This window comes from Dromaius novaehollandiae, chromosome 10 (assembly GCF_036370855.1).
Source record: "Dromaius novaehollandiae isolate bDroNov1 chromosome 10, bDroNov1.hap1, whole genome shotgun sequence".
Taxonomy (NCBI): domain Eukaryota; kingdom Metazoa; phylum Chordata; class Aves; order Casuariiformes; family Dromaiidae; genus Dromaius; species Dromaius novaehollandiae.
In genome coordinates, this window is record NC_088107.1 from 15399607 (window position 1) to 15425876 (window position 26270).

Genomic DNA, 26270 nt, shown 5'->3' on the forward strand with positions numbered 1-26270 from the left:
TTCACTGGGAACTTAAAATAGATTTCATATATGCAGGTAGCAGAACAGATCTTAGCAAGAACAAATTACCTGAAGTTGGCTTCTTATCATATCTGTTTCACAGAAATATCACCAAATCCTATCTTTTCTTGATGTGAGGAACTAGAGAGCTATGCTAACCCTCAGAAGACTAATAAAATTTCAAAGATGCACCTGATTTCTACAGTGCTTTTTCTGAGTTAGACCAATATCTCCCTAGACTGGCAAAGTGTATGAGATTCAGTTATGGATACAAGACCTCAAATAAAAGAATAAGAATATTTCCTTATGACCAAATGAGCAACCATGGAGCAATCAAGAAGTCCTCTATAGTTTATTTGGTACCTCAACTTGGAAGAGTATTATGCCTCTTCATTCTTTGTATCCTTGATTACTGTTCTGCACCAGTAATATGATATAATAGTTTTACACATTTCATTGTAGCTCATATCTTTACAAAAATTAAGAGTTGTCTTTTGTCCAAAATCATTTTATGGCTGGAAAAAGAAATCAATTGAAATTGTAACTCTCTGCTCACAGAAAAGCAGCTGCATTGTTAATTTCGGCCCTGCATCTGCTGGTTCCAGAGAAGGTTCACCATTTTCCTCCAGGACATTCCCTCAACCCAGTTAGTTAGTCTAGCAGCTAGGGTTTGAATTTCCGTGTCCTATTTCTTGAGGCTTTTTCCCCTTATCTCTGTCAGAGTGGAGCTGCATAATGCTCGCGTGGTTGGAATGGGACCTAGCTGCACCTCCTCATGAATTCTGTGCCTCTAAATCCACTTACCTTTTGGACATCTGCACTTCTTCCCTCTCTGAAACAGTGACCAGTGGCAGCTTTCTTGAAACAAAATACTTTTTATTTAGCAAATGGAATAAAATGTTAGAGAAAAAGAAATTGTAAATGAACGAGGAACCTACATGCTATTTTTAATTTTGCCTAATCTTAAGCTTCACCCCAAGCCACTTCGTAAAAGCTTTCCTCATACAGCAACATAGTAGAAACAACTGTTATTATCCCAGCCCCTTTCAAGAGACTTTATTACTAAGCTGAAGACCCAGTCTTTTATTTCAGGACTTTTTCGCATATGAAAATTCACTGATGTCTCCCCATCCTGGTAGATACACTGGTAAATTTTCCCCTGTGGTCAAGTCCATTCATTCAAAACTAAACATTTGATACTGATCGCAGCATCCTCAAGAGAATAGGATAAAGCCATTAAAACTGCTTGTTCCTACCTTATCTTTTAATAAGCCTTAAGTGCAATTTGTTAGGTAACTGTTAGAGAACACCTCTGTGTTTTTGCTTCTGCTATACAGACTGATCCAGATACAACACAGGTAATTATTAACGCACAACCTCACATTTATCTTGCTGCCCAATTCTTCCTCTTTTACACTCTATTCTGGTAACTGCTTATAAAATGCTGTCATGCCTATTTGGTAACATTTTACACTTACTTTGCACTCTGGCGATAACCCATAGGGCAGAGATCAAGTCTTAAGGTTTCCTTGATGGAAAGATAGGTTTAAAAAAAACAAAACAACAGTAAGTAAATGAAAGCTAGCATAAAAAAATTACATTAATGATGCAAAGCTGAATATTCAGCAGTTAAGACACACCACAATTAAGACTGCCTGCATTACCTTTATTCTCCTTTTCCTCCAAAACTTAAGCATTATAGCATAGCATTTAATTACATGATAACGTTTTCAGGAAGCAGTGGTTTCCCAAGAATCTTCTCTCTATAATTTGTAATTTTCGCATGTATTAGAGATTTCTGAAAGCTTGATCAGTGTAAAGTTGATTCCTACACCAGTGTTACTTTTTCTTGTTTATTTGATTACTTTCTGATTATGTTGATTCCTTTAAATAAATGTTGCAACTTCAGTATGAATTACTCGAAACTTATATTCTTATATGGCAATGGCTAAAACTCTGCTTCTGACCTGGTATCAGATAGGATGGACCATTCTTCTGCTGCATTCATAGCTTGCATTTGCTTAGGCTTTCCATGGTCAATTCGCATACAAAGCAAGAATTCCACTAACAGTAAAAGAGCACTATTCAGATTATTGTGGTCCTTGGAAGGACCTTATTTCCTTTTATAAACGATAGTAGCCATGTATGTCAAAAGGCAGAACTTTGTCTCTGACTGTGCTTTGAATGTTATTGATCTGTTTAGCTTTCATGGTACACAAGTTTCAATCTGATGTGATATGGTAAGCTAGAAGTTATAAATACACTGAAGTTGATCTTATTAAGCTGTGTGCTGTACTAGTATTTTTGTTTGTCTTAGTTGCAAGCAGGATAGAGCAAGTTTGTGCTTAATCAGGCTGTGTATCTTGCACCTTGAATTGTCTTGTCGGTGATATACACTGCCACTTTTCTGGAGGTGCTTTACCACTTGATTGTGAAGAAGCAATGTTAAGGGCATCAATATAACACAGTGGGGGAAAGGTAGCAAATAGAATCTTTTGTAGTAGAAAATATCACTGTTTGTGGCAGATTAACACACACCTAGTGATAGTTATGTTGCATCTCTTAGATACTGTATATCTAAGTATTTTATATCCTTGAAGTTCCTGTAGGGTGTTCACCCCTCCCAAGAAGCTATGTACAGCTCTGGCTTTTCCAGTGCTAAGCAGGTAGCCCTGAGATCACTTGATCTTCCTGCTGTGAAATGTGAAGCAAAGCAGAACTCTCTGAGCAAATATCACTTTGAGAGCTCCTCCTTGAAAATAAAGACCAGTGTCACATCAGTTTTTAAAGTGCATTGCATTAAGTCAGGGATTGATCAGCCACCTTCAAATGCAGGCAAGGAGACAAAAAAGAGCTGTAAATCCATTTTTTCTGCACAGTTCAGAATGAGACAGTCTGCCTTCCTTTCCAGGTTCTGGTTAGTGAGGAAATGAGACTCTGTGGTTAAGAAATCTGTGAGCAAGATCTATGCTGCCTATCATAATTTATCCACACTCCCTTAGTAAATTCACTTGGTCTCCCTGTACTTCTGTTCCTCATTTGTAAAATGTGAATAGCACAATTTAGTTAGCTCACAGAGATGTTCAAGGCATAATCCATCAAGTTTGTGAAGTGTTCAAAGATATTTTGATGAAAATTTCCAAGCCAGTGCAGAGGAAAGAATGAGTATGTAGAAGTATCTTGTGAAAGAATTGGGAGAGGTTTTTTTGTCAGTTGTAGTGAGTGCAATCCAAGGAAGGAAGTAATGGCAAAAGAAATATTTCAGTTTTAGTTTTCAGTTTATTATATTAATCTTGACACAAAGAGTCTTTTCAGAAAGGGCAGTACTATTTCATATGATCAAAATGAATTTAAATTATACTTAATTATCAATTAGTTGTGTCCTGCTCTTTATTTCAGTTAATAACCACTGACTTCTGTTGCCTTTAGCGAAGTGTAAGAACACTGGGATGAGAAGTCTTGTAGAGTGTAATGCTTCATGCTAAATCAGTTACAAATTGTCTTTCTGAGTTTGTGTTTTTCTTCTTTTGTGGCCTAATCCAGTGCGTCACATTCAGAGTCCTTCTGTTCACTTCAGTAGCAGAGGGTTTAAGGCTGTGGTGGTATTGCTGGGTTTTTTAAGTTTGCTCAGCAAAATACATTCTTTTAACAGAAAACTCACTTTTCTTATATATAGCTTGAGTTATGTGTTACAAATCCACTTACCCTTCCGAGCCATGGCCAGAGTCGCAGCAAGAACTGCCATTCTGTACCACTGCGGCAAGGTGTTAAAGTCAGTGTTTTCCTTAGTCCCAAATCCGTTAATTACAGACGAATTCTGGGCTTTTTTCCCTTCTTTTTTATGAAGACGCGTGAATGTCTCCATGCTGTCAGTCCCACCATGGTGACTCTGAAGCGGGTGCTGACATGCAGCACCTTGCCTTCCTGGGGCGGAGGAACATCCCCCAGTCCCAGGATTCTGTCAGCTTCTTCAGAAGGGAAATGCTGCAAAGCTAGGTATTTTTAGTTTGAATTACGTCCGTCTATCCAAAGATTGACATTTTCGCCATAGAATATTTGCAAGTCATGCAAATCCAAACAGCAGCACAGTCATGCACGTACCTGGTTGGCTACCAGTTACAAAACTGTAATTTGGTCTGCATGGCCTGTTCAGTATGTGGCTTTTCTGTAGAATCTGTATGCCAGTTTATATGCCAAGAGCTATGTCAGTTAAAGCCAATTGTGACTGTGGGTTTTGTTCGCTGTCTTAGAACTGAATTGAGGCTGGCAATGTATTTCTTACAGGTCACTAAACAAGATTTAGCTCACTTTAACAGCTTTCACTGATTCCTGACTTGAATCAGTGACCTGCAAGTGAGATATTGTGTATTCTGTTACCAATTCCCTGAACAGTCTAGAACAAAATGCTTTTATTTTTTTTAATTGCAATATATACTGCTATCCAGAAGCCCTTTCAACTACATAGTGTATCGGTAATGAACCTACCAAGGTATGGAAACAGGTGTATGAGCTGTGTCCCGCAAAAAAGAAAAACATGACTTTCATTAATAGTTGCAGGACTGTAATTTGTTGGGACATCTAGTCCATTTGTGGTAGCTGTATATATCATTTCTAGTCAATTGCTTATGAAATTTTATTTTAAAATATAAGTGTTCAGTTAAAATAAGATCTGTGCTATACATAACCTTTACTAGTTAACGTATGATCATGTAGTAGAGTTTAATTGTGTTAAGAGATTATATTGCTAAGCTGCTTTGCAGATCTCGGAGTCTGACTTCATTGCTTGTTTATACTAGACCAAAATTTGGCCATACAAATTCAGGCTTCATTGTATTTATTCCTCAGTGCATTTCCATAGTCATGTATGATGGCTTTCCGTCAAAATGTTCTTTGTTGGCAGTTTTCCTCTAATTGTCTGGCACCGAGTTTCTCTAAAGTAGCTGTTTCTGGTTATGATTGGACAAAATAGCATTTATATTACAGTAGCATTTACTTAGATAACATATAAACCAGTGTTTTTCAACAGCTGATTATTAGATAATCAGTTTGATACACATTAATGTTCTTTATCATAGTTACTGAGATTTGAAACTTTGTCTTTAAAGTCTGATTGGAAACTTTTTGTTTAATATTCATATATATTTGTCTACATCTCCAGTCAATTTGATCATTTTTACAGACAAATTTCTTCCTTGCAATTCTTGTTCATAAGGATTTGAATTATTATTCTTTACAACCGTCTCATCAGAATCATTTAAGCAGTTTACTGTATCTCATCACAAAAACAATGGCTAGGAAACAGTTCTGGAAAAAATTTTTTGCTGTCAGCTTTTGTGCCTAGATAAGGGAAGATGAGAGCTGAGCAGAATATCAAATTGATTGTCTTCACATATAAAATGCTCATCTTCTATGAAGGATTTTAGATTACTCTTTTTTCATTTTTATCAACTAATAAATATCAAAATTTTCACAGATACTTGAAGTAAAGTCATTACCTAAAGGTTTAAAAGGAAGCAGGATTCTGCAGCAAATGGAATTCTATTCCAATTTACTAAATGTTGTCATGTCTCTAGTGTCAGGTAAACAGTTCTACGTAATAAGCCATCATTATGGCTTCATTGAAAAAACATTATGATGCTGTAAACATCAGACCAATACCTAATAATTGTATTGCAGTTTCTCTTTATTTGCTGCCTTAAGTCTTCTCAGCCTCCTTTTAGTAGTAAAACACTGGAAAAATACCACATGACACTCTAGAAATAGTATCTCTGTCTCCAGTGCAATGAAAACAGCAAGAGCAATTGGAACAATAGCAGTTAATGTTTCTGGGGCCTGGGAATTCAGCAGTTGCACGCTGAGCGTCTACATTAATCACGCCAGTCTGAAAGGTCCTCATAACCCCCTTTGAAGACGTTCCACACGCCTCGGCCAAAAATTGCTCCTCAAGCACCTAAAGCCCTGCCTCTTCTGATCCCTGTCTTGGCAATACTAAGCCATCTATCTTGGTATTGCTGAGCAGGATGACACCTTCCTGAAGCCACACTAAGATCTCCAAGATCTGCAAGGTGTGAGCAATTCAGACTAGTAGGTATTGTCAGGACTTTTCAGCCTCCGTATAAAACCACTGGTTTGAGGTGTCACTGCTGCTCCCTTTCTCCAGTACTTCTGAGGTTAGAAAACTCATCTAGGAAGTAGGAGACTTGTGTTCCTTTCCCCGTGTTGCTTGAACCTTTATCCCCCATCTCTAGGTTGTTTTGGTAGGCTTTCTTAATCATCCCACTGTGCTGTGAGTGAATGACTGATGATTAATTGAGCAAGACATCCCAAGCACAACTCTGAGGCATAGTTGTTTGGGCTCGGCCCTGTGAGGAAAGTATACTGGATTATAGCCCTTGGTCCAGTGACTCTTTTTACATTTTTCTGTAAAAGAGCAATTGGCTGCAATTAGATTATTTTCTCAATATAGTGTTACCACATGTATGGTTGGTTTCATCACACAGCATGCACATTTGCATATATTAATGCATTTCACATGCCAGTCTTTCAAAAATCTTTCTCTTCTTTACACAAAAGAAGATTTTCTTGCTTCTCAGTGCTGTTGCTTGCCAGAAATCTCCTGAAAGGTGTTTCTGTATTTGTAATTTGTACAGCTGAGGTTGAATGACCAATTATACTGTTTTCATTGTAGCTGCAGTTACGTCCACTGCTGTGAACCTGGGGAAAGCATATATGCGTTAGAGCATTACCACTGAGAAAGTGTTAAAAAAGGAAAAAAAATAAAAAATAAAAAAAGGCAATACAGAGAATGGTGCGAAAAGATGCTTTTACTGAACCTGTGATAGAGAACGCTAACGGAAGTGCTACACAAACATACAAACACATGCACACGTTGCAGTTTAGTATGTTGCACTTCTTTAGTTGCCAGCACTAAGCCTCATCTTTACCTCATTGTATATGCAAAAAGATGAGTAGAGTAATACACTTTTGGTATCAAAAATATATTTCACTTCACCAGAATTTTGTTGGATTCCGAAGTGGACCATGTTACTCCTTGAAATGATTGTTTGGCATGTGTGCCTAAGAGCATTTGCTCCTGGTGAAGTCCAGATGAAAAAGCTGCCATTCTTGTCAGTTGAGATTCATCCAGTAAATATCCTGTGAAGAAGGCATCACAACAGAAGAGTATGAGAGGGAGCAGGGAAAAGATAACAGAAAGAAATAATTTAAGCTTTCCTTGATTTTGTTATAGAGAGTCATAAAAATATGTAACCAACTTCTTTCAGAACAGAAGAGATTTCTTTTAACTGACGTAGAAAATGACCTTTGGCAAATCTCTTTTCCTTTTTAACATCTTTCTTAAAAATCTTTGTGTTTCTAAATCAGCTGAATTAAGTGCATTTCAATATTAACCCTTCATTTACTTATAAATGAGACATACTGCTGGGGAAATGATAAAGATTTAGTGTTTTCATTTTGTCATTTTTCACAGTTCGTAGCAAAGCCTATGCATCTTGTGGTTTTCAGCTGTATGTTTTATGAAGTTCTTATATTTACTTTTATTCAAACTGTAAATGAATCTAAGTTTACTGATATCTTAGGTACCTGTTCAGCATCTTGAAAGATATGTGACATAGAAGTAGTGTCTTTCCCAGCTATTAACTAGCATAGATAGGAGGCCAGAGTTCAAGATAATTAAAAGAATTTTCACCAAGTTCTTGGATGTACAAGGCAGGATAATAAATTAAGATTTAGTTCTTAAGTGGATCTCCAGAAGTGGAGACTTTTCTTCCCTGCAGTGTTTGCCTTACTTCATGCTTAAGCAGCTTGTTAGCTTGTTAGAGAACGAATAGCAGAAAAGGAGGAAAGCAGAAAAAGTACTTAGTGATTTTATGTGTCATTTAAACAAATGTCCTACATTAACTGAATCCTGTTTCGTTTAGATACTGTAACCTGATGTCATGAATTATACTGATTCATCAGAAATCAAACCAACAAAAATATTTAACTCATCGTCAGTCATACTTCATTTCATCTTCAGTATGTTAGAGTGCAGAAGACAAAATTCATATGTTTTAATCCTCAGTATGTCTTGGAATGTATGCCAGCCTTGCCAAAAATGATGAACAAACTAATCATTTTAATTGAGATGATGATTTAAAGGGCTCTGAGAGTCCGTCCTAGTAGTGCGTTTTACAGGTTGAATGATTTTGTCACTTTTTGAAAATGTTTCTATGGGGGATCCTAAAACACTCAGAAATCTTTTTCAGCCAAAGCTTTAGATCTCTAGATGTCAAAATGGCTATGAGAAAGCCTTACTTTCAAGCATTTGATTGTAACATCCCTAACATATAATGGTTTACACATTTTCAACCAGTTGGCCAAAATTTGTTTTGGCTAAAGTTAGCCATGTTTCATTTCTGTTTCGGCTTGAATTTGATTTAGTGGTTGCCATGAAAGTAATTTCCTGAAGGATGCTGCTTAGTAGGTATTGTCCTGAAATGAACCATTGGGATGGTCTGCAGTCTGGCATGGTATCCTTATGGCTAGTTAGCAACAGCGAGAACGCAGCATTCTTTAGACATGCTGGACCTTGGTATTTCTTAAAATTGGGCAGTGTATTTTGGATTCCAAGTATAGATTTAGATGTATTGCTTTATACATTCCAGGTGGCCAAAACTACAGACACTTGTAGAATGTGTATTGACTTACACATTTGTGTAAGCATTTGTTTGTAAGTAAAGATTCTTCAGTTGACAGTCTTATCAGTATTTTTCTCATCGATTCATGATTAAGTAATATGGAGTAATGTGCCATTAATACTAATGGGAACTGCAGATGACCCTGTAATAAAACTCAGTGGATTAATAGGTTGCTTAATAAATATGCTGCACTACAAGGAATGCTTCATAGCAATAGCAGCACAAAAAAGATAAACAATAATAGGTTTACTATACCAGAGACCCCTGTCATCTAGAATCAGTTATGAAAAAGGTCTAGTATTTCTATCATAATCTCAGCTGAGCACATTTGCACACTGTACAATTAGCAGTTTTATTTCAAGAATGATTCAGTATTGTAAGAAACAATTTCACAAACCAAGAGTGGACTTTAGTAGAAAGACCTGTATTGTGCAGCCACTACATCTGTCTTTCAGAAAGGCCAAAATGGGTAAGTCTGTATAGGAATACATGGTGCCAGCTTTCTTTCTAGGAAAAAAATACACACAAATCCAAACCAAAGATATACATCTCATAATGTTTCAAACTTTCATTGACTTGTGCAAATTTATCAGAAATGAAGAAAGCATCCATGGATCTTAATCTAAATTCAGAATGCCTGTAGTAATGCTCCTATCTTTAGAAAGGCTTTTTATTTTTATGTTCAGATAAACCTATCTAATATCATCCAGTTAAAATTGTCATGGGCTGACTCATATGCTGACTCATATCTGTATTCTTCTCTGTCCTTTGGTTTATATAAACTTGACTTAAACTATACATAGAAACGAAATGGCCTTGTAGAAAATGTGAAGTATTTTCTGATTTTCTCACAGGTTAATATCTGGAATTTAGGATGTACTCCCTGCTTATGTGTAGCTGCCAGTCATACTCTATGAGACTCTTTCGAAATATTGTTTTGAAGATATAACAGCCTTGATTTAAAAAAATTTTGAATTATTCAAGGTTGTTTTTGTACTCTCTTCTAATGCATTATAATTTAGGCCTTAACGTGAAAAATAAAATATAAATGAATGGTATTGTATAAGTTGTACTGTCCTGGACAAGTGTGCCCATCATTGGCAGCAGTTCATTTCTAAAATCAAAATAAGCATTGGTTTGGTTTGTGATATTATAACAAACATTCTTAAGTTGCATTGTATAATCTAACAACTCATTCATACAAAACTGGAATGAAAAAATGCTATTCATCTCAGAAATCCAACTCAATTGGGAATGCAATATATCTGATATGCTTTTTTATTTTTTAAACAAAGATTTAAGCGATAGTGTGTCGAGACCTTGACAGCAGTAAGATTGACCTCAGACAAAGATTGGCCTTACTTACAAGAGCTACCATTGATTGAGCACATGCTTGGTCATCTAGCTGTCCACACTAATAGCTTGTGGAAAATTTCCTACCAATGTGGCATTTTAGGATAGCTTTCTGAGTGATGATGATGGTGAATATGGTCTCCAGGTGAAGTATACTGTTAGTATCTAAGTGCCTTTTAGAACTGCATTCACAGAAATAACCTGAATTGTGTCTAGATTATGGCCAGTGTTCTCAAGTTAGAATCCTCTACCCACAAGTAAGCTCAGAATTATCGTTTTGATTTTTGTAATTGTTGAGCACTGTGCAGCTTGCACTGAGGCTGAAATAAAAGACGCAAATGGTGACTTAATGTGAGCAAAAAGCTAAATAATGCGTGGCTGTCTGCTGACCTTAAAAAGAAATAGCTGATTCAATCTCATCAGATCCGAAGCTGAACACATGAACCCAAGGTACTCGCTTGTTGGCAAATCAGTTTTGGTTATACAGCAGTCATCTATGTCTTACCAAAAACTCTAATGACTAGCATAACAAAGAACAAATTTGGGGAAAAATATATTCCCAGTCGTACATCTTGCAAATATTTGTGCAGCTGAGGTAATTATACTAAGAAATTGCAGAAAATTGAACATATAATTTATGGCTGCATGCATGCATTTCTACAAAACAGTTATGGCATGTGCAAATACAGATTTCACCTGAACATCAGTGCTGTATCATGTAGCTTAGAGTATTTTGCGTCATTTATTATATGGCCTTCATTCCTCAGGTCTGTAGAAAGCAAGAACCATGATAGTAGGTTTACATCTTCCTCTCTGTGGTTCTATACAAGGCTAATAACCAAAGATGATATGCTAGGGAGAATTTGTAGGACCCTAAGGAGCAATTGGACATGAACAGATGGAGTGTTAAGACAGGAGCTGATTTACTGCTTTTTCCTGAGTGTGATGAAAAGGCGCTGAAGGTGCAAATGCTAATGCAATGTTAAAAAGGCGCTGAAAGCCCAAAAAGGGCTCTTTGTAAGCTGATTCCCACAAAGCTTAGTAATTCGCTGCCTAATAATATGCTTCTGAAATGCTTTTATTTATTGTAAGGTACTGTAGTATTACTGGTGTGCCATTTTTCTAAAATAATAAAAAATAAAAATTTTCTGTTAATGTATCCAGTTAGATCCTAGCTCTCTAGTGTGGCCCATTTATGTGATTTCCGCTGCTCAGAGAGGAGAAAGGGAGACAGAATTCCTGGTGCATAGGAATTCCCTTCTACACCGATAATGCCATATAGCTAAGAATTGAACAGTGTGCAAAAACACAGAATATGTATTTCACAGCATCTACAGATCACTTGTATTTGCACTGACAGAGTACTGAGTACTGTATTCAGATGTGTGTGGTATAACAGAGGATGGGATGCTTCAGTTGTTATGGAACATCAGATTCACAGCCAAATGTATATGAAAAATTTGCATGATGCTATGTTACGATGCAGGCAGAAGTAAGGAGCAGAAGGATCGTTTTAAAAGAGGTAAATTTTTTGTTAATGCAGATTATTTACACAGGAACATCATTCTTTCTGGGTGTCTGTATTAGCTCACCTTTTAAGTGATTGCCTGCAGTAAAGAAGCTCTGAAATTAGCCTGGTAGCTGGGAAAAGAGATTTGTCTTTTGCTTTACTAAGAATGTGCAAGAGACATGGCACCTCAAACAGGTGAGAGGCTTGCGGCCTGTGGAGGTTTTAGGAAGCCATGAGCAGAAAGTGAAGGAAGGACTACTTTGCCCAGGATTTGTGGATCCACAATTCATTGCCATGGCAGAAGGAAATTAAAGATTTGAGCAAGGGTATAGGGACTGTTAGTTAACAGAGTGCAAAATGGACTTCAGGGTCTGAAGTGGCTGGCCGGAAAAGAAAGAAAGAGCACTGGAGAGGCAAAGATAGAGCTTATAATCTTGCAAGAAAGATGAACTATAAAGGCATCTGTCTCTCTTTCTCAAACCCCTGCAGACTGAGGACAGCGCCTAAGGGAGAAAACAGAGATTTTTATAGGTCCAGATTTATCCACATTCTGACTCTGATTTCTGATCTTTTCTGATTTCACATTCAGATTCTGATTTCACTCTTCTGAAAGACAAGGAATCATCTCTGATGTGGCTGAACAGATTTTCAGAATAACCTATTTTAGCACTATCACAATGAAAAGTAGATACACTTTGAGTGTTCAATAACAAGATATAATGTGTAATTTTTCTACACTCTGCCAACTATGCCAACTATTAATATATTTCAAGATGTAAGATATCTTTACATTTGCCAATGGGTGCAGACTTAATTTCTACCCAACATAATTTGGGAGTCTGTTTACACAGCAACATGGTTCTTGAAATTTGATTTAGGGCCAGATATAACTTAAACCATGTATGTGCTAAAGATGCAAATAGTGTTCAAAATGCTTTTGGTGGTCATATATACTTTGTGTCTCAAGATGTATTAAGCTCTTTTGAATTTTGGATCTACATGAAAGTGTTTAATCTCACTGCTTTTCTGATTTTTATCCCATCACAAGAAAAGAGAGATGCAGAAGAAGCTGATGATCATCTGATGACAGACTCTTAGGAGGGAAAAATAGGGCTGGAACACTTTCTTCTTAACATACGCCACTATCTGTTGCCTATGTGCACTTTTTGGTACTTGTGCTGGTATCTGCTTTAATGCTTTTTTGGAGACAGATTCCCAGGTACTACTATTGTTCAGCTTCCAGTGTTTGCTTAATGACATTGCCTTTTCAAAAAACAATCCCTAGTCTGTATTTTTCATTCATGGACAGATGTGGCACAGCAGTTCCTTCAGAGCTCTTTTACTGTGGAAAACTAGACTCAATGTAGTTTTTTTTACAAAAAGCTGTTATTAAGACTGGACAAAGGCCTTACCACATATCACTATGTGCTGCCACAATTTAGACTTTTTAACAAGCTAAGTTTCAGCTGATCAGAATTTTAATGCATAATTTCTTATAAGTAAGGTACGTAGCTGAGTAGCTGGTTTGTTCTACAGCAGGTCACAAATAGCAAGGTGCAAAAGAGTATCTTTGAACCAAATTCCTCCTTATACAATAGTTTATGTTAAAGTCATTTAGTAGCTATATGTACATACATAATCCTAATTTAGCTTTCAGGAAAACCAAATGAGAAATGCACTCTACCTAAGCCACTCACAAAATGGTGGGATCTTTATTTTTCTTTCTACTGCATGATTGCTTTTTCAGATAATATAAATTTAATGAATTATTACTTTTCCTACATTAACATAGTCATCATGAAGGTTGGGATTGTTTATATTTAAGAGTTAAATTTCATACACAATTATGGCATTACAGTTGAGGAACTACTTAAATGTTTTATTTTGTAAATTTAATAAGAATACGGATCCTAGTTGTTAAAAGTGCAGTAGATCTGGCCACTAAGTAAATTTTAAAGTGTAAGAATTTAGACTCTCCTGAACTGTGAGAAATTGACACTGTTGTTTTAATCAATTTTGCATATCATTTTTGGGTCACTGTAAGAGCAGAAATTGTGGGAATTTAAGTGAGTTTGTGTTTGAATTTGACTTTTCATTTCAACAGATATGATTGTGTCTAGTTTGCTTTATTTTTGACCTTAAAACTATGTGTGAAGCTGGATAACAAATTTAGCTTGCTTTTATCTTCTGACTCAGTGTTGCAAAATCATAATCTAGAGTCACATACATTTCTGTAGTGATTTAAAAAAGCATGTGGATGGCTAGCTGATTTATAATTCCACTCTTTAACTAGGAGATTAACACTGTTACCGTGAAGATTGTAACTGAAGGCAGTTAAATATGTCCGTGTCCTGTGGTCTGGTGAGCAACATATAAGATTTGCTGTTTTGCTTCAGTTAACAGCTCACCTCCTAAGTGCTGTAGGGTTATTGGGTTTGGCTTTGGTTTTTTTCCATCTAACCTGTTGTGAGCTGACTCCACATTAATGTCGCACCATGCCCTGAATAGTGTGTCATTACACAACTACATTTATTTCTCCACATATTTTGTTTGTAAAAGAGTATTGGTTCTCTGCTTAAGCATTACTTGCCAGTACTTAAATGAAATCTGTATGTGAGATTTAATGTCAGCCCTTGCAATCAAAACAGACTATTCTGATGGGTGGGTCACCTGCAGATTGCTCGGTGTCTGGTTTCTGTTGGGTGTCCCAGTCTCCCAGACAACCTGACCAGCAAGTGTTCACTCGGAAGGATCCAAAGAAAATACTGCTTCATCCTTTTATTCTCAGCCTTCCCCTCAACTCCCCAATCTCTTGCATTCAGGCACTATACAAACCAGTCACCTTCCAGATCCATTTTACATATGTCTAAATGCAGTGCCGTGGCTCCTGACATAATTGTCTGTGTATCCAGCATGTTGAAAATAGGAGGCCACTGAGAAGGCAGAGAAACCCATTTGAAAAACTTAAGAACCACTTTATTAACTCAGCTTTTCTGTTTGTGCCATGTATATAAATCAGCTGGAGAGCTGCAGGGTTGTCTCCTCCTCCTCCCTCTTAACTGTGTGTAATAAATGCAGCCCGTTTGCAAATGCAGGATTCACCGGTTGAGATATGACTGGCATTTATAGCTGTTACGTCATTTGGTTTTTACACAGCTATATTCTTCCTTTCTAACTCTGCACAGCTTCTTATGCCTTTTGTAACAACTGAAGAAGAATGTAAAAGGCAGAGAGTCAGTTGGTTTGTGGGTTTCCCTCACTGCAGTGAAGAGAGTTTAAAAACCTTTTACCTAACTGTGGTCTGGTCTTTTTGTTTTGTTTTTTCCTAAGGGTACTAAGAACTTGAAGATTGCAACTGTGGTTGTTACTGCCTCTAAAAAAGTCAACCCAATTGTCCTTTAAATGCGGATACTGTAGTATGTCACCAGTGCATTGAGGCACAAGAATGTTATTTACTGTCAGAATGCTATTAAATGCTTTCATTTCGACTCTTTCTATTACAGAACATGAAAAGCAGCGATTATGTAAGAGCACAGATTATATGAATTTGCACTTCAAAGTGAAATGGTTTTATAATGAGTATGTGCGAGAACTCCCTGCTTTCAAGGATGCAGTACCTGAGTACTCTCTGTAAGTAGTGAGCAGGGGAGTCTCCCGTGAGTTTGGGCTTGGTGCAAGGTTTATTTTGCTCAAATACTTATCCTGAAGTCTGTGCAAGATTTCAAGCTATGTAGTCCTAAAAATTCTTTAAATATACTTTCCACACTTCCTCCCCTTAAATTCTTTATTCTCTCAAATGAATTGTTCCAGGTATTAAAAATATTATTAGCTATTCCATATGACTGTTTTTATTCAACTGTTGTAACAGAAGCTGTGCATAAATGACAAAGTCTTTTGTCCAGAAGATGCCTGAGGAAGGTAGGAAACGTGGAAACAGCAACAATATTTGATATAAGCCCCTACAATCATTTCATATCAAAATCTGGGCTAAGATACAATGCTAATGGCGTATACTGCTAAGATGATTCTTATTGTATTGGGTTAATATTCTTCTAGTGTTTTAACTTGCTCCTCTTTTCCTGAAAGCGATACATTCAGTCCTGTGCTTTGATATAAGCTATCTTCATTCACATTCCTTCATCTTCTGCAAGTCTGTTGATTTGCCCAGATGGTTTGAGGTCATTACTTTTAAAAAGTACTGAATAAATTAAAGAGAAATAGAACATACCTAATGTTTTATTAAAGCAAAGCTTCCTCTAAGTTATGCCACACCCAATTGAAAAGAATGTTAAAAGGTATCATTAGTGGTAAAAGACACATTCTAAAATAAAAAATGTGCAGAATTTGATACCCTACAAAACATGGCCTTATTTCTCAGATTGATACCGCTAATTCTGTCTCTGGAGTAGACTAGAGAGAATCTGTATCATTTTATTCCAGTCTCATACATGTTCTCTTAAAAAGATAATACAGCCCAAACTGTCTCTTCTTTTGGGAATCCTATCACAAAAGTAGGGTAGAGCTGAAGCCTGAAATATCTTTTGGTAGCCTCAGTGTCTTTGATCATATAGAATTTATCTAGGATGAAACACTTCTTAGGGCTCCAACAGGTGCGAAGACACAAAGTGCCCAGCTGCTGAGTGGGATTCCCCTTCTTCTCACAGGATCATTATGGAATTTACTTGGCCAAAATTATTTTTAATTTTCAGGTGGTTTGAACCGTTTGTCATTCAGTGGCTGGATGAAAATGAGGACGTCTCAATGGAGTTTCTTCATGGCGCGCTAGAGAGGGACAAAAAAGATGGGGTGAGCCCTTATTTTTTAAAAGAAAAGAAAAGCATATTAAGGCAAGACAGTGATTTAATATTACAAAAACTGAAGTACAGCTGGTCCTGCAGTGTCCTTATTAGACCTCACAAGCTATGCAGTCAGTAATGCTGCATGGAAGATAACTCTATGGACAAATTCCAGATCTGGAAACATTTTCCATCTGCCTAAATTCTCCTTGGATTTTGGTTTCTTTTTTGTCTGATGCTTAGTGATATTTCATGCTGTCCTTTACATACTGTGCTTATTCTATGAGATGACTATTTTTCTTGGTTTAATAAGTGATTCCTGCAATATAAGATGGTATTGTTTCCATATTGGCTAAAGAGACCTTTTAGGCCAACATTTGTTACCAAAGGAAGATGTTTATCATAATTTCCTTAATTATTTCATTAAATTATATATTTAATGTATAGCAAGAAATGTCGCTCAGAAACTAAGCTTATACAGAACAGAGTTATCAAAGTTCAGGTTCACAAATTTGCAATGTCGCAACAAATACGAATTTCAGAGATTGTCTTACTGCAATTGCACTGGAGATCCTCCAAGTAAAATCACAGATGTCTTGAAGCTGGGGATGCTTTGCTGTTGATGTTAGACTATTGACTGGTAAGAGAGGATCGTGTTCTCAGGTTGCAGAGAATAAGTCTGCTGTCTCCCTTCGAGTGCAAAAAAGGAAGTACACGTAGTCAAGGTTGTAAAAATGTCCTGATGTCATGAAAGAGCAAGAATTTTGTGTTCATTTTTGAGTGGATTGAAAAAAGTAACGTAAATGCAAAAAGCCATAATTCTCAGTATTATCAATGAGGTTTTTTAAATGTACTTTTTTTTCTTTGACTTCTTTTGACTCTAGGAGGAATTTCAAGTGTAAGAAATTCAGTTAATACAGATTTGTTCTCAGGTCATAGTTTCTCAAGTATTAACTCATTTGAATGTTTCCTCTCTCTAGTTTCAGCAAACATCGGATCATGCCCTTTTCTCTTGCTCTGTGGTTGATGTCTTCACACAGCTCAATCAAAGCTTTGAGATTATCAGGAAACTGGAGTGTCCTAATCCAGAAGCACTATCTCATTTAATGAGAAGATTTGCAAAGGTAGATTAAAAGCAGTGCAACTCAGCCAGGCTTCAGAGGAAGTAACATTCTGTTGCCATTGTACTTAAAATTAAGTAATTCCATGACGTTTAGAAGCAATCTCCTTTAGCCCTGACTGGGATTCTTAGAAAAACATACTGTCTGTGGTTTATTCTTAAGACAGCATCTTATGACAGTGGTTTTCATCTACTTTCTCAAAATCTTTTACCAATTTGAGAAGTTCTGTTCTCTGTGAGATTTCATATTTATGTATTTTTTATGCAATTCGTTATTATTCTTGCTAAGCGCTGATCACTATTTAGTTAATGGAGCAACTCAGTGAAATGCAGTTATCTAATCAGTCAGTTCAAGGGAAAATTCAAGGTATGACAACAAAACATTGTTGTTTAAAACCCTGAGGTGGCAGTTCTTACTCATCAGCATGTCAGTTGTGCAGTAACATAGTTTATTCTCATGAGTTATTTTAGAAGCTTAGAGAATTCCTGTATTTGCAGGCAAATTGTCTGGCCATTTCATCTCTCATTTTTAACTGGAGTTGAAGTTAATACTCATTTTTCTCTGATTTGCTTTGGAGTATTTTCAGGAAAAAGAAGGCCAAAGATTAGTTAAGATCTGTTGCACTTCCAGAGAAAAGTGAAGAAATTGGATGCCTAGCCTAACTTGCAGTTCTCCATTAAGGTTGTGCCCTCAGTGTTCTACAACAGATAGATAGCTATCTTTGCACCACTGATGTATATTCCTTGACCTCTGATGAATGGGATATGGTGGAAGGGGAATGACAGGGGTATGGCATACAATCTCAGAAATAAGGAAGAACCATTGATTCTGCACAAATGAGGGCTTTGACCCTCCATGCTGTGATATATTATCACTTTCCAATAACAAGGCCACCAGGAGTCAGACTGTAAAACAGCTGTCTGCAAATACTTTTTTTGCCACTGAACAACACATGAAGATACTCCAAGAAGGACTTGTCTTAGAGCTCTTCTCCCCAGAACTCTCTGCTGCAAATTTTGGGTTAGGATTAGAGGCAGGCCTAGTGGATAGAAGACTGTCCCAGGTCTCCAGAGAATCCGATTCTTAGCTTTTAAATTAATCCAGTACTGGTCACTTTTTACGGAATGTGCACTACCCCATCTCACCGTGATGTAAAGCATCTTGACACCTGCTGATGAGAAGTGTCATATAAGATGTGGATATGATAATTACCACTGCCCATTAAGTTTCTGAGAGTGCCCAAAGTTTCACATCATGCATAACAGGTGCAACGCTCCACCAAAACTTGATACTCTCCGTTTTACAGACTCAGTCATAGGGTAGACTATAAATATTAGTTTAAGGGCATATTTTTCTGAATCCCAAATTCAAGCATATTGTTCTTTCAGAAATAGTTCCCACTGAGACCCTATCAGCCACATTCTAGTCTTGAATGGATATTAATGGACAGGTTTACAGAGAGCAGTGCTTTAAAAACTTCCCATTTCCCTTAAATTGATGAGAACTTTCACTTGAATATTGAAAAAAAATTGCCCCAACTTCCTGTTTACAATAATTAAATGGAGATAGAGGGAATTTTGCATAGATGAGGCAACTACTCTGTAGATATTTTTGAAGAGCAGTGCTGTAAGCTTTATAATGAACTGATATGAGAGTTGTAATGTGAGTGAGTGGAAGGGAAAAGAATGAGAGGAGTGAAAGGAGTGAGGGGAATATTCTTTCAGAGTGATCGGCATCCTGTTTTTACCAGGTTTAACCTGCTGTGGATTGGATTTGGATTTTGTTGGACCAGCTTTCTATGTGAATTGCAACATTTCCTCAAAGCTTTAGAATTCCATTGCACTGCTGATGGCTATGAAAAAAATTTAATTTACATTCATTCCTGTGCTTCCTTGCAGCATTTTTTCATCTGCAAACAAAGTTCAAATTCACATGTTTATTGTAAATTAAGCTCACTTTGCTAGGCTTTAAACAGTGCTTGCTTGATTTTATCTTTCCATTATATTTTTAATCTATGCATTGTCACCCTAGAGGACTTCTTGAGCTGACTACTGTTCCATTAAGTATGTAGCACACTGCAAGAACTAGAGCCCTCAATGCTTCTCAAAATCAGAATGGCTGAAGTAAAGCATCTCTGTTATTGAAGATTACATTCCATTAAGGCTAACCCACCATCTGTTGTGCAGGGATTTGAAAACATGCCCACAACAGTGTTTACAGCATATCTAAAATAAAATACTATATACATAATGTGTAAGCAGCTGCGTAATCTATAATTTATACAATCCTCCCTTTTTGCTTTAAATTTTATTTTTGTTTTACCTGATGACATTTATCATTTAAATGATTCTTGTCCTCTTCCTAGACTATCAACAAAGTGCTTCTTCAGTATGCTGCAATTATTTCTAATTACTTCAGTTCATATTGTGATAAAGAAATTGTGGTGAGTAAAAAGCTATGTACTCTATTTCTGCCTGAGAAATTACCTTAAAGTGACTTAACTCTATTTTTTGAAAATGTAATGCTGGGAAACCCCGGCAGCTGATATCCAACAGATGCTCTGTTCTATTCTCAAAGTAAGCATGGAAATCAATAGGATATCTCAGCATCAATATGCATGTAAATAGTCATGCGTTTTTGTCTTTACACATGTATCTTACACACATTTGTTACCTCTCTTTCCTCCACGGGAAATACAGAGCTGAAAAGAACACTTAGTATTATCTCCCCAGGATGGGGGAGTGAATTCATTACTTCTTTTACTTCTGCTTTAATGTTAATCAATTTAAACCAAGCTTCATCCAAAACAGTTTGCTTCTGTATTTGGCCCAATATTATGGCCATAACTATTCTCAAAATGTAATGTAAAATTTATAGCAATGTGTGTCTACTACTTTCAATTTAATGCTAATATTAAACCAAGTTTATTACTTGCTAGAAGAAACAAACCTTGACAGATAGTTTGTGTCATCTTTTAGCCTGTCCAGTGGGATTTTTCTAATTGTTAGTGATTGATTTCTGAAGTCACCCTGGAATGACAATCTTTACTAAGGCTTTAGAGGGATTAATCTCATTATGGTTTTGTAATATAGGAAAGGCATAAAGTATTACAACAAATGCCTTTGTGGGAGATAACTTATTTTTAATAGATGGTATCTTTTTGAAATGCATATATACATTTGGCTTAGTGACCTTTTGATCTCGTGATCTCTGTTACATTAATATTCCCTCTTCTCCATTTGATTTGATAGAAGAGATTAAATCAAATATTTTTTATGAGTGTAGTTAGGTTTTGGCATTCTTTTCCAGGTCAATATTTTTACTGTTTTTATTAAACACTATAAAATGTACACATAAACTGTTCAAATAAAAGCATGCCAAAGATTGCTTTTCATAAAAAAGGCATGTAACACAAAAACATCTTCTTATCTCCCACCTCCTGTCAGAGTTTACAAAAGTACCTGTTTTTATATATACACTTGCTGTTCACTTTTATGTGTTGTTGTGACTGGCTGTCTGACTCCTGTAAATTGCTGCAAGTAGAATTCTGAGGGACAAGATAATACTGGATATAAGAATGGAGTAATAAGATGAGAATGTTTTTAAGCTCTGGTTCTGTTATTTTTTGACAGCAATAGAAATTTTTCCATTGAACCAAGATAGGCTCAGGCTCTGAAAGATTAACCTTAGTCTCAGAGGAAACTTTGAAAACTGTCTCAATGTGAAGTATTTATCTGAGAGCATCTGTTTTTATAATTAGCTTCAGTATATTGCCAAAGACATTTGCATTTGTTTTGAACAGAAACCCCAAACATTATTTTCAACTATTTATTTGCCATCAGAAATCATAATCATTGATTTATGACATTGCAGATAGTTTCCACAATAAAGAACATGTCAAGAAGGGGAGATAGCTAAGGAGTAGAACAGAAAAACTCTAATGAAATAGATACATTTTGCCATGAGAAGTGTCAGGAATGGCATAGAAAGATGGCTGGGACATCAAAGGTGTATTTCTGCCCTAGATAACTCCTGTAAAAAGAGAGAGAAGTTTGCTTCCCTTACATCTAAATCTAGTCACTGCCTTTTGCATGTAGCCACAGATTGGTAGTTACCCAAAAGCACACAGGAAGCACCAGATATTTTACATGTTTTTTATTAGGTAAATCTCTATCTCCTCTTCTGGAAATGGATCTTAAGACATTATCTTTCAATCACTCAGTTGTCTGAAAGGCAAGCATGTGTCATACCAGAAATATCCCCTTGGAAGTTCTGTGCTTTCTTCTTGTGTGTACTACACTTAATAGTCCCAGAAGAGAGGCATTAAAACAAATTGTTTATTTCGCAGATATATTTTAAACTAGGGATACTGATTCAGCATTAATCTTTCTTTCAGCATTTGCAGTTATGCCAGGAAGTACACGTATATATATTGTAAGCTAAAATACAAATAAATACAGTTAGTATTTATATATTATTCTCCACGTGTCCTTATTACTACCTGTCCTTTTTATAGTCAGTAGACCTTTCTTAATCTCCCACTGTTTATGGACCTTTCTTGCATTTAAAAACCAGTTGCAATAGAAGAGCTCTTTGAGTAGTTTTGAACTTTGGTTCTGTCCTCCTATTTGCTGCCATCCCAGTCTTCCCAGTTTCAGTGTCATTTACACAGTAAATCACAATTTGGCTTCCATATGACATTATATTTTGTTGTCCATTAATCAGCACATGTGAGCATGCAGTGGGCACTCTAGCAAAGCTTGAGAGAGAACAAACATACAAGTAACAGAAGTTTTTTGGCTTTACTACTGTATGAGTTTTGAGTGATTGCCTTGCAGATCTGTGAGCAGAAATAGCCTACTCACCATGACTGAAAAGATCCTGAACAATGATATTTAAATGTAATATTGCTTCTAAAATTAATGTTTACCAGAAGATGTTAACTACCCTTTAAGCACAGAAATTTTACTATACCTAGAAATACCATCAAGAGCAATGTTACACTGTTAGAATCTTATACTGTAAGTATCCTCAGCAAGGTCCTAATGACAGCCCACAGGCCAAATTATGTCTAGTCATCCTGAAGCTTTGTTTCTGGAGGAGACAGGAGATGGCAATTCAGTCAGCAAATGCTGACTGACAGCTGGATGCAGTTTGACATTAGATGCAAACAAATAGATGCATTCATATAACTTATTCACAGTTCAGCTCAGGGAGGAAGACAAGTGGGGTGCATCAGGGATCCCAAAACATATATCTTGTTCTCCAGCTCCTACTGGAGTAGGACCGCCATGCCCTGAAAACCGACCATTTTAAGGTTTGAAATGTACAAATGTGTCCACATCGAATACTCATCATTAAATGGATGAGAATCCTTTTTGCTGGAATGTGAACCAAGCTATCTAAATTCCTGGTGCTGACAATGCCCTTCAGTCCTTGACAAAATCTTAGCGATCCCAAATTAATAGCAGGTAGATAAACAAATAGAAGTGGGGTGTGCTGCTGTCTCAAGAGATAGGAAAAGATGTGACATTTCAGCCACTGCACAAAGCCAGCCTTCTTTTGGGAGAGGCAAACAAATAGCATGCAGTGTTGAAGATGCCTTATTGGGAAGCAATAATGTGAGGACTAGGAAATTAAATCAGAATTGTTTTTCCTTCTAGATTCCTTTTTAATTCTGACCCTAAATTCCTTTGATGGTAATATGGAACAGGCAGCTGAGTTATTTTAATGATCTTTTAAATGCCAAAGTCTAATCACACCATCTTTCAGCACTACACTGGAACATCTAGAACGGTACAGACGAGTATCAATCACCCTAATCATTCCCTACCTTTTTGTTCTGTGAAAAAATGTATATGTGCTTTATTGAAATGCATCCCTTCAGGCTGTGAACCCGGTGCTGCACTGGAGCACACTGACCTTGGCCAAGCAGAATTCTTTAAGAGAGGGTTGTCTTATTTCTCCCCCAACCATATCAATCTAGCACATGTCATCTGAATACGCAAAATCCCAGTAACAGATCTCTTCTCCCATATTTCTGTAATAAGCTGCTTAATTTTATCTATATTTTATTTTGTTACCTTTCTTTTCCCAGCAATTGCTGTCTTTCGCACTGTGACTGTGTTCCGACTTAAAGCAATGAGTTTAAACAACAGTACATGTAGAGTATAATAAGATGTGTACAGAATTTCTATTGCCTAATTCGTTCACAAACCTTTCAAGCAATGCAAAATTGTATATTTCTGGAATAATATTCTGTTATGAATAAAATTGTCTTTTGATCTATTCATATACTTAAACCTCAGCTGTTATCTGGGTTACAGTGCTGTGACAGTTTTCTGCAAAGACTGAGTCTAGGAAGCAATCTGGTGCTCCCTTCTTCCAGTCTATTTTCACTCTAAAGTACTTTGATTGTTAACGTGCCTACTTTCAAAAAGCCAATAATGTACTACATGCATTATTCCAGCAGATATAATTGTATCAAATATGAGTAGCAATTACATGGAGTATGAGATTCATGATGTGAATTACATCTCTGTATTTGATCAGAACACTGGCCTGTCGGTCAAGAGAAGGTATGAAGTCTGCCCGTGGGGCAACATTGTCTTAAGGGCATAACGGGCAGTCACTGGCTGCCTGAGTTTACTGACTGGGCAAAGATAAGTATGAAGTGTAGAAGGAAGGTGAGGCAGCAGTGGTTGGGAAACTGAGCTCCTCCTCTAAAAACACAATTGCATGTATGCAGGGCTGCTGAAGAACTGGCCTTCAGCCCGGAGGTTGTGAATGCACATTTATCACATTTTGTGCTTTTTTTGTAGCCCTGTATCTTGATGAACAATATTCAACAGTTACGAGTCCAGCTTGAGAAAATGTTCGAGTCCATGGGAGGAAAGGAGGTGAGTAAGAATTGTTTCCTGTTTCACTTCAGAGTTACTTAGAGATCATTAGCACCGTGTTTTTAACCTAGTAACAGCTTTCACCTATGCTTGCAAAAAAACCAAAATGTTAAAAGAGCAATGTGTGCAAGAACTATTTAATATCCTGATAAAGACCTAGTATTATTTCAGAGAAACATGCTAATGATCTGTAAAGCTGAACCAACACTGGATGTTTTGTGTTGCAGTCTGTAGTGCCAGCTTTATTTTAATGTTTGTATTGGACTATATTTTGATTTTTTTATGTATCAGTACGTTTTGCCTGTAACTGAAAATTTTGCAGAATTTGTGCCTTGTGCTTTGTCTGTAATGTGTCATGTCTTTGTCTAATGCCTTTTGACTTGCAATCCACTGAGCAGAAGAAAGAAGGAGAGAGATTCTCTTATGAGGTTTGTGATAGTAAGCATCTTTTATTATTCCTGACTATATTTTCTAAGACTGAGAAAAGTCACATTTTGTACTAATTTCCATTGATGCATTTGTGTAATTCCCTATGGTCTAAAATCAAAAAGAGCTATGCTTGGGCATTCAGTTGACACTCTAAATTGAAATGTTTTAGAGGGCAGATAGTGTGAAGTCTCTCACAGGCTCTAAAGAGCTGTATAACATATTCTTTTAAGTGCACTTTTCAGTATCTGAGGGCCTAATTGCATCCAAGCTCAGGCACTATTTCACCAAGAGTTGCTATTCAGTGGTCGAGCACATGCTTAATTTTATCTCCTTTTATATGTAACAGGACTTTAAAAGTACCTGGAGTCATGTCAACAATAAAAGGACATAAATGCATTCTTCAGTCCTTCGATGATTCTGGTCTTCATGTGGCTCACATGTTGAATGGTTACACACATGAGTGAGAGTTACGGTTCTATACCTGGAAAGAATTCCTTCGGCTAATCAGAATAAGCACTAATATATTCTTTTTCAAATTACTGCGGTTTCAGTGAATGATGAAGGGTTGATTTTGAAAGCCTAGGTTTTGTTTCTTTTTTTTTTTTAATTTATTTTGAATAGCATGAAAACCAAAGTAATGGTTCCTTTCTTGGCTTCTAAGTGAACACTTCAAAAGGTGCCATATGTATTTATTTAAATAAAATCATGTTTACTTGACTAACATGTCAGAGAACATTTCAAAGTGTTGGATATCTCGGTCTCATTCTGGAATTCACCTTCTGTAGATGTGCAGATGCACTTGTGGATAATAACCATAAATATTCTGACTATTTTTAGCACTTATTTTTGTTTATATTTTTAACTACCTGTTTTGCAAGCTCATGAAAAGTTAGTATCTTTTGTAGGCTGTAGAATCCTGTCTTCTTGTAAAAATACATATAAATATATATATTTATATATATATATATATATATAAAGGTCATGAATATACTATCCTTATTAGTAGTAAGTGGCCTTTAAAAAGAAGTTGCATATACATTTTCATTTGGTGCTGCAGTCTGACAGTTTTACAGAACTTAGATCTAATGTGACGTGCCATAGAGAGAACTGGAAATAATGTTGTTTTAGATATCCACAGCCACAGTGAGGCTTTGTGGAGGTAAGATGCTCCTCTGCGGACTGCTCCCTCGCCAGTCACAGAATAGCAGCTTCCAAGTGAACCTGCATGATGAGGAGGTTTTGCTGAGCTAGTAATAGCTCTTTGGAGCAGCCATGGCAAAAAAAACTTCATGCCCCAGAGAAAATGAAACAAACTTCTGCAGTCTTCTTGTCATTAAGAGTTTCATATCAAACTTAAATATGTGTCTGTGTGTGTGTGTGTGTGTATGTGTATACATATATACATATATATATATATATATATAAAAAAAATCCAGATGTGTCTGTGTTTTGTGGTTCCCATT

The 26270-nt window shown here is 36.5% G+C and overlaps 1 protein-coding gene across 4 annotated transcripts in view; it reads left to right on the forward strand.

The window, feature by feature from the left end:
* Positions 1–26270, forward strand: part of UNC13C (unc-13 homolog C) — a 221193-nt gene that overhangs the window by 145848 nt on the left and 49075 nt on the right. For 3 of the 4 annotated variants that reach the window (XM_064517384.1, XM_064517387.1, XM_064517385.1), the window contains 6 exons: positions 15066–15192; positions 16272–16368; positions 17339–17482; positions 19845–19922; positions 24301–24378; positions 24777–24806. In XM_064517384.1, coding sequence (XP_064373454.1) covers positions 15066–15192; positions 16272–16368; positions 17339–17482; positions 19845–19922; positions 24301–24378; positions 24777–24806 — 554 coding nt within the window. The remainder of the gene's footprint in view (positions 1–15065; positions 15193–16271; positions 16369–17338; positions 17483–19844; positions 19923–24300; positions 24379–24776; positions 24807–26270) is intronic. The other variant, XM_064517386.1, reaches the window with a different exon arrangement.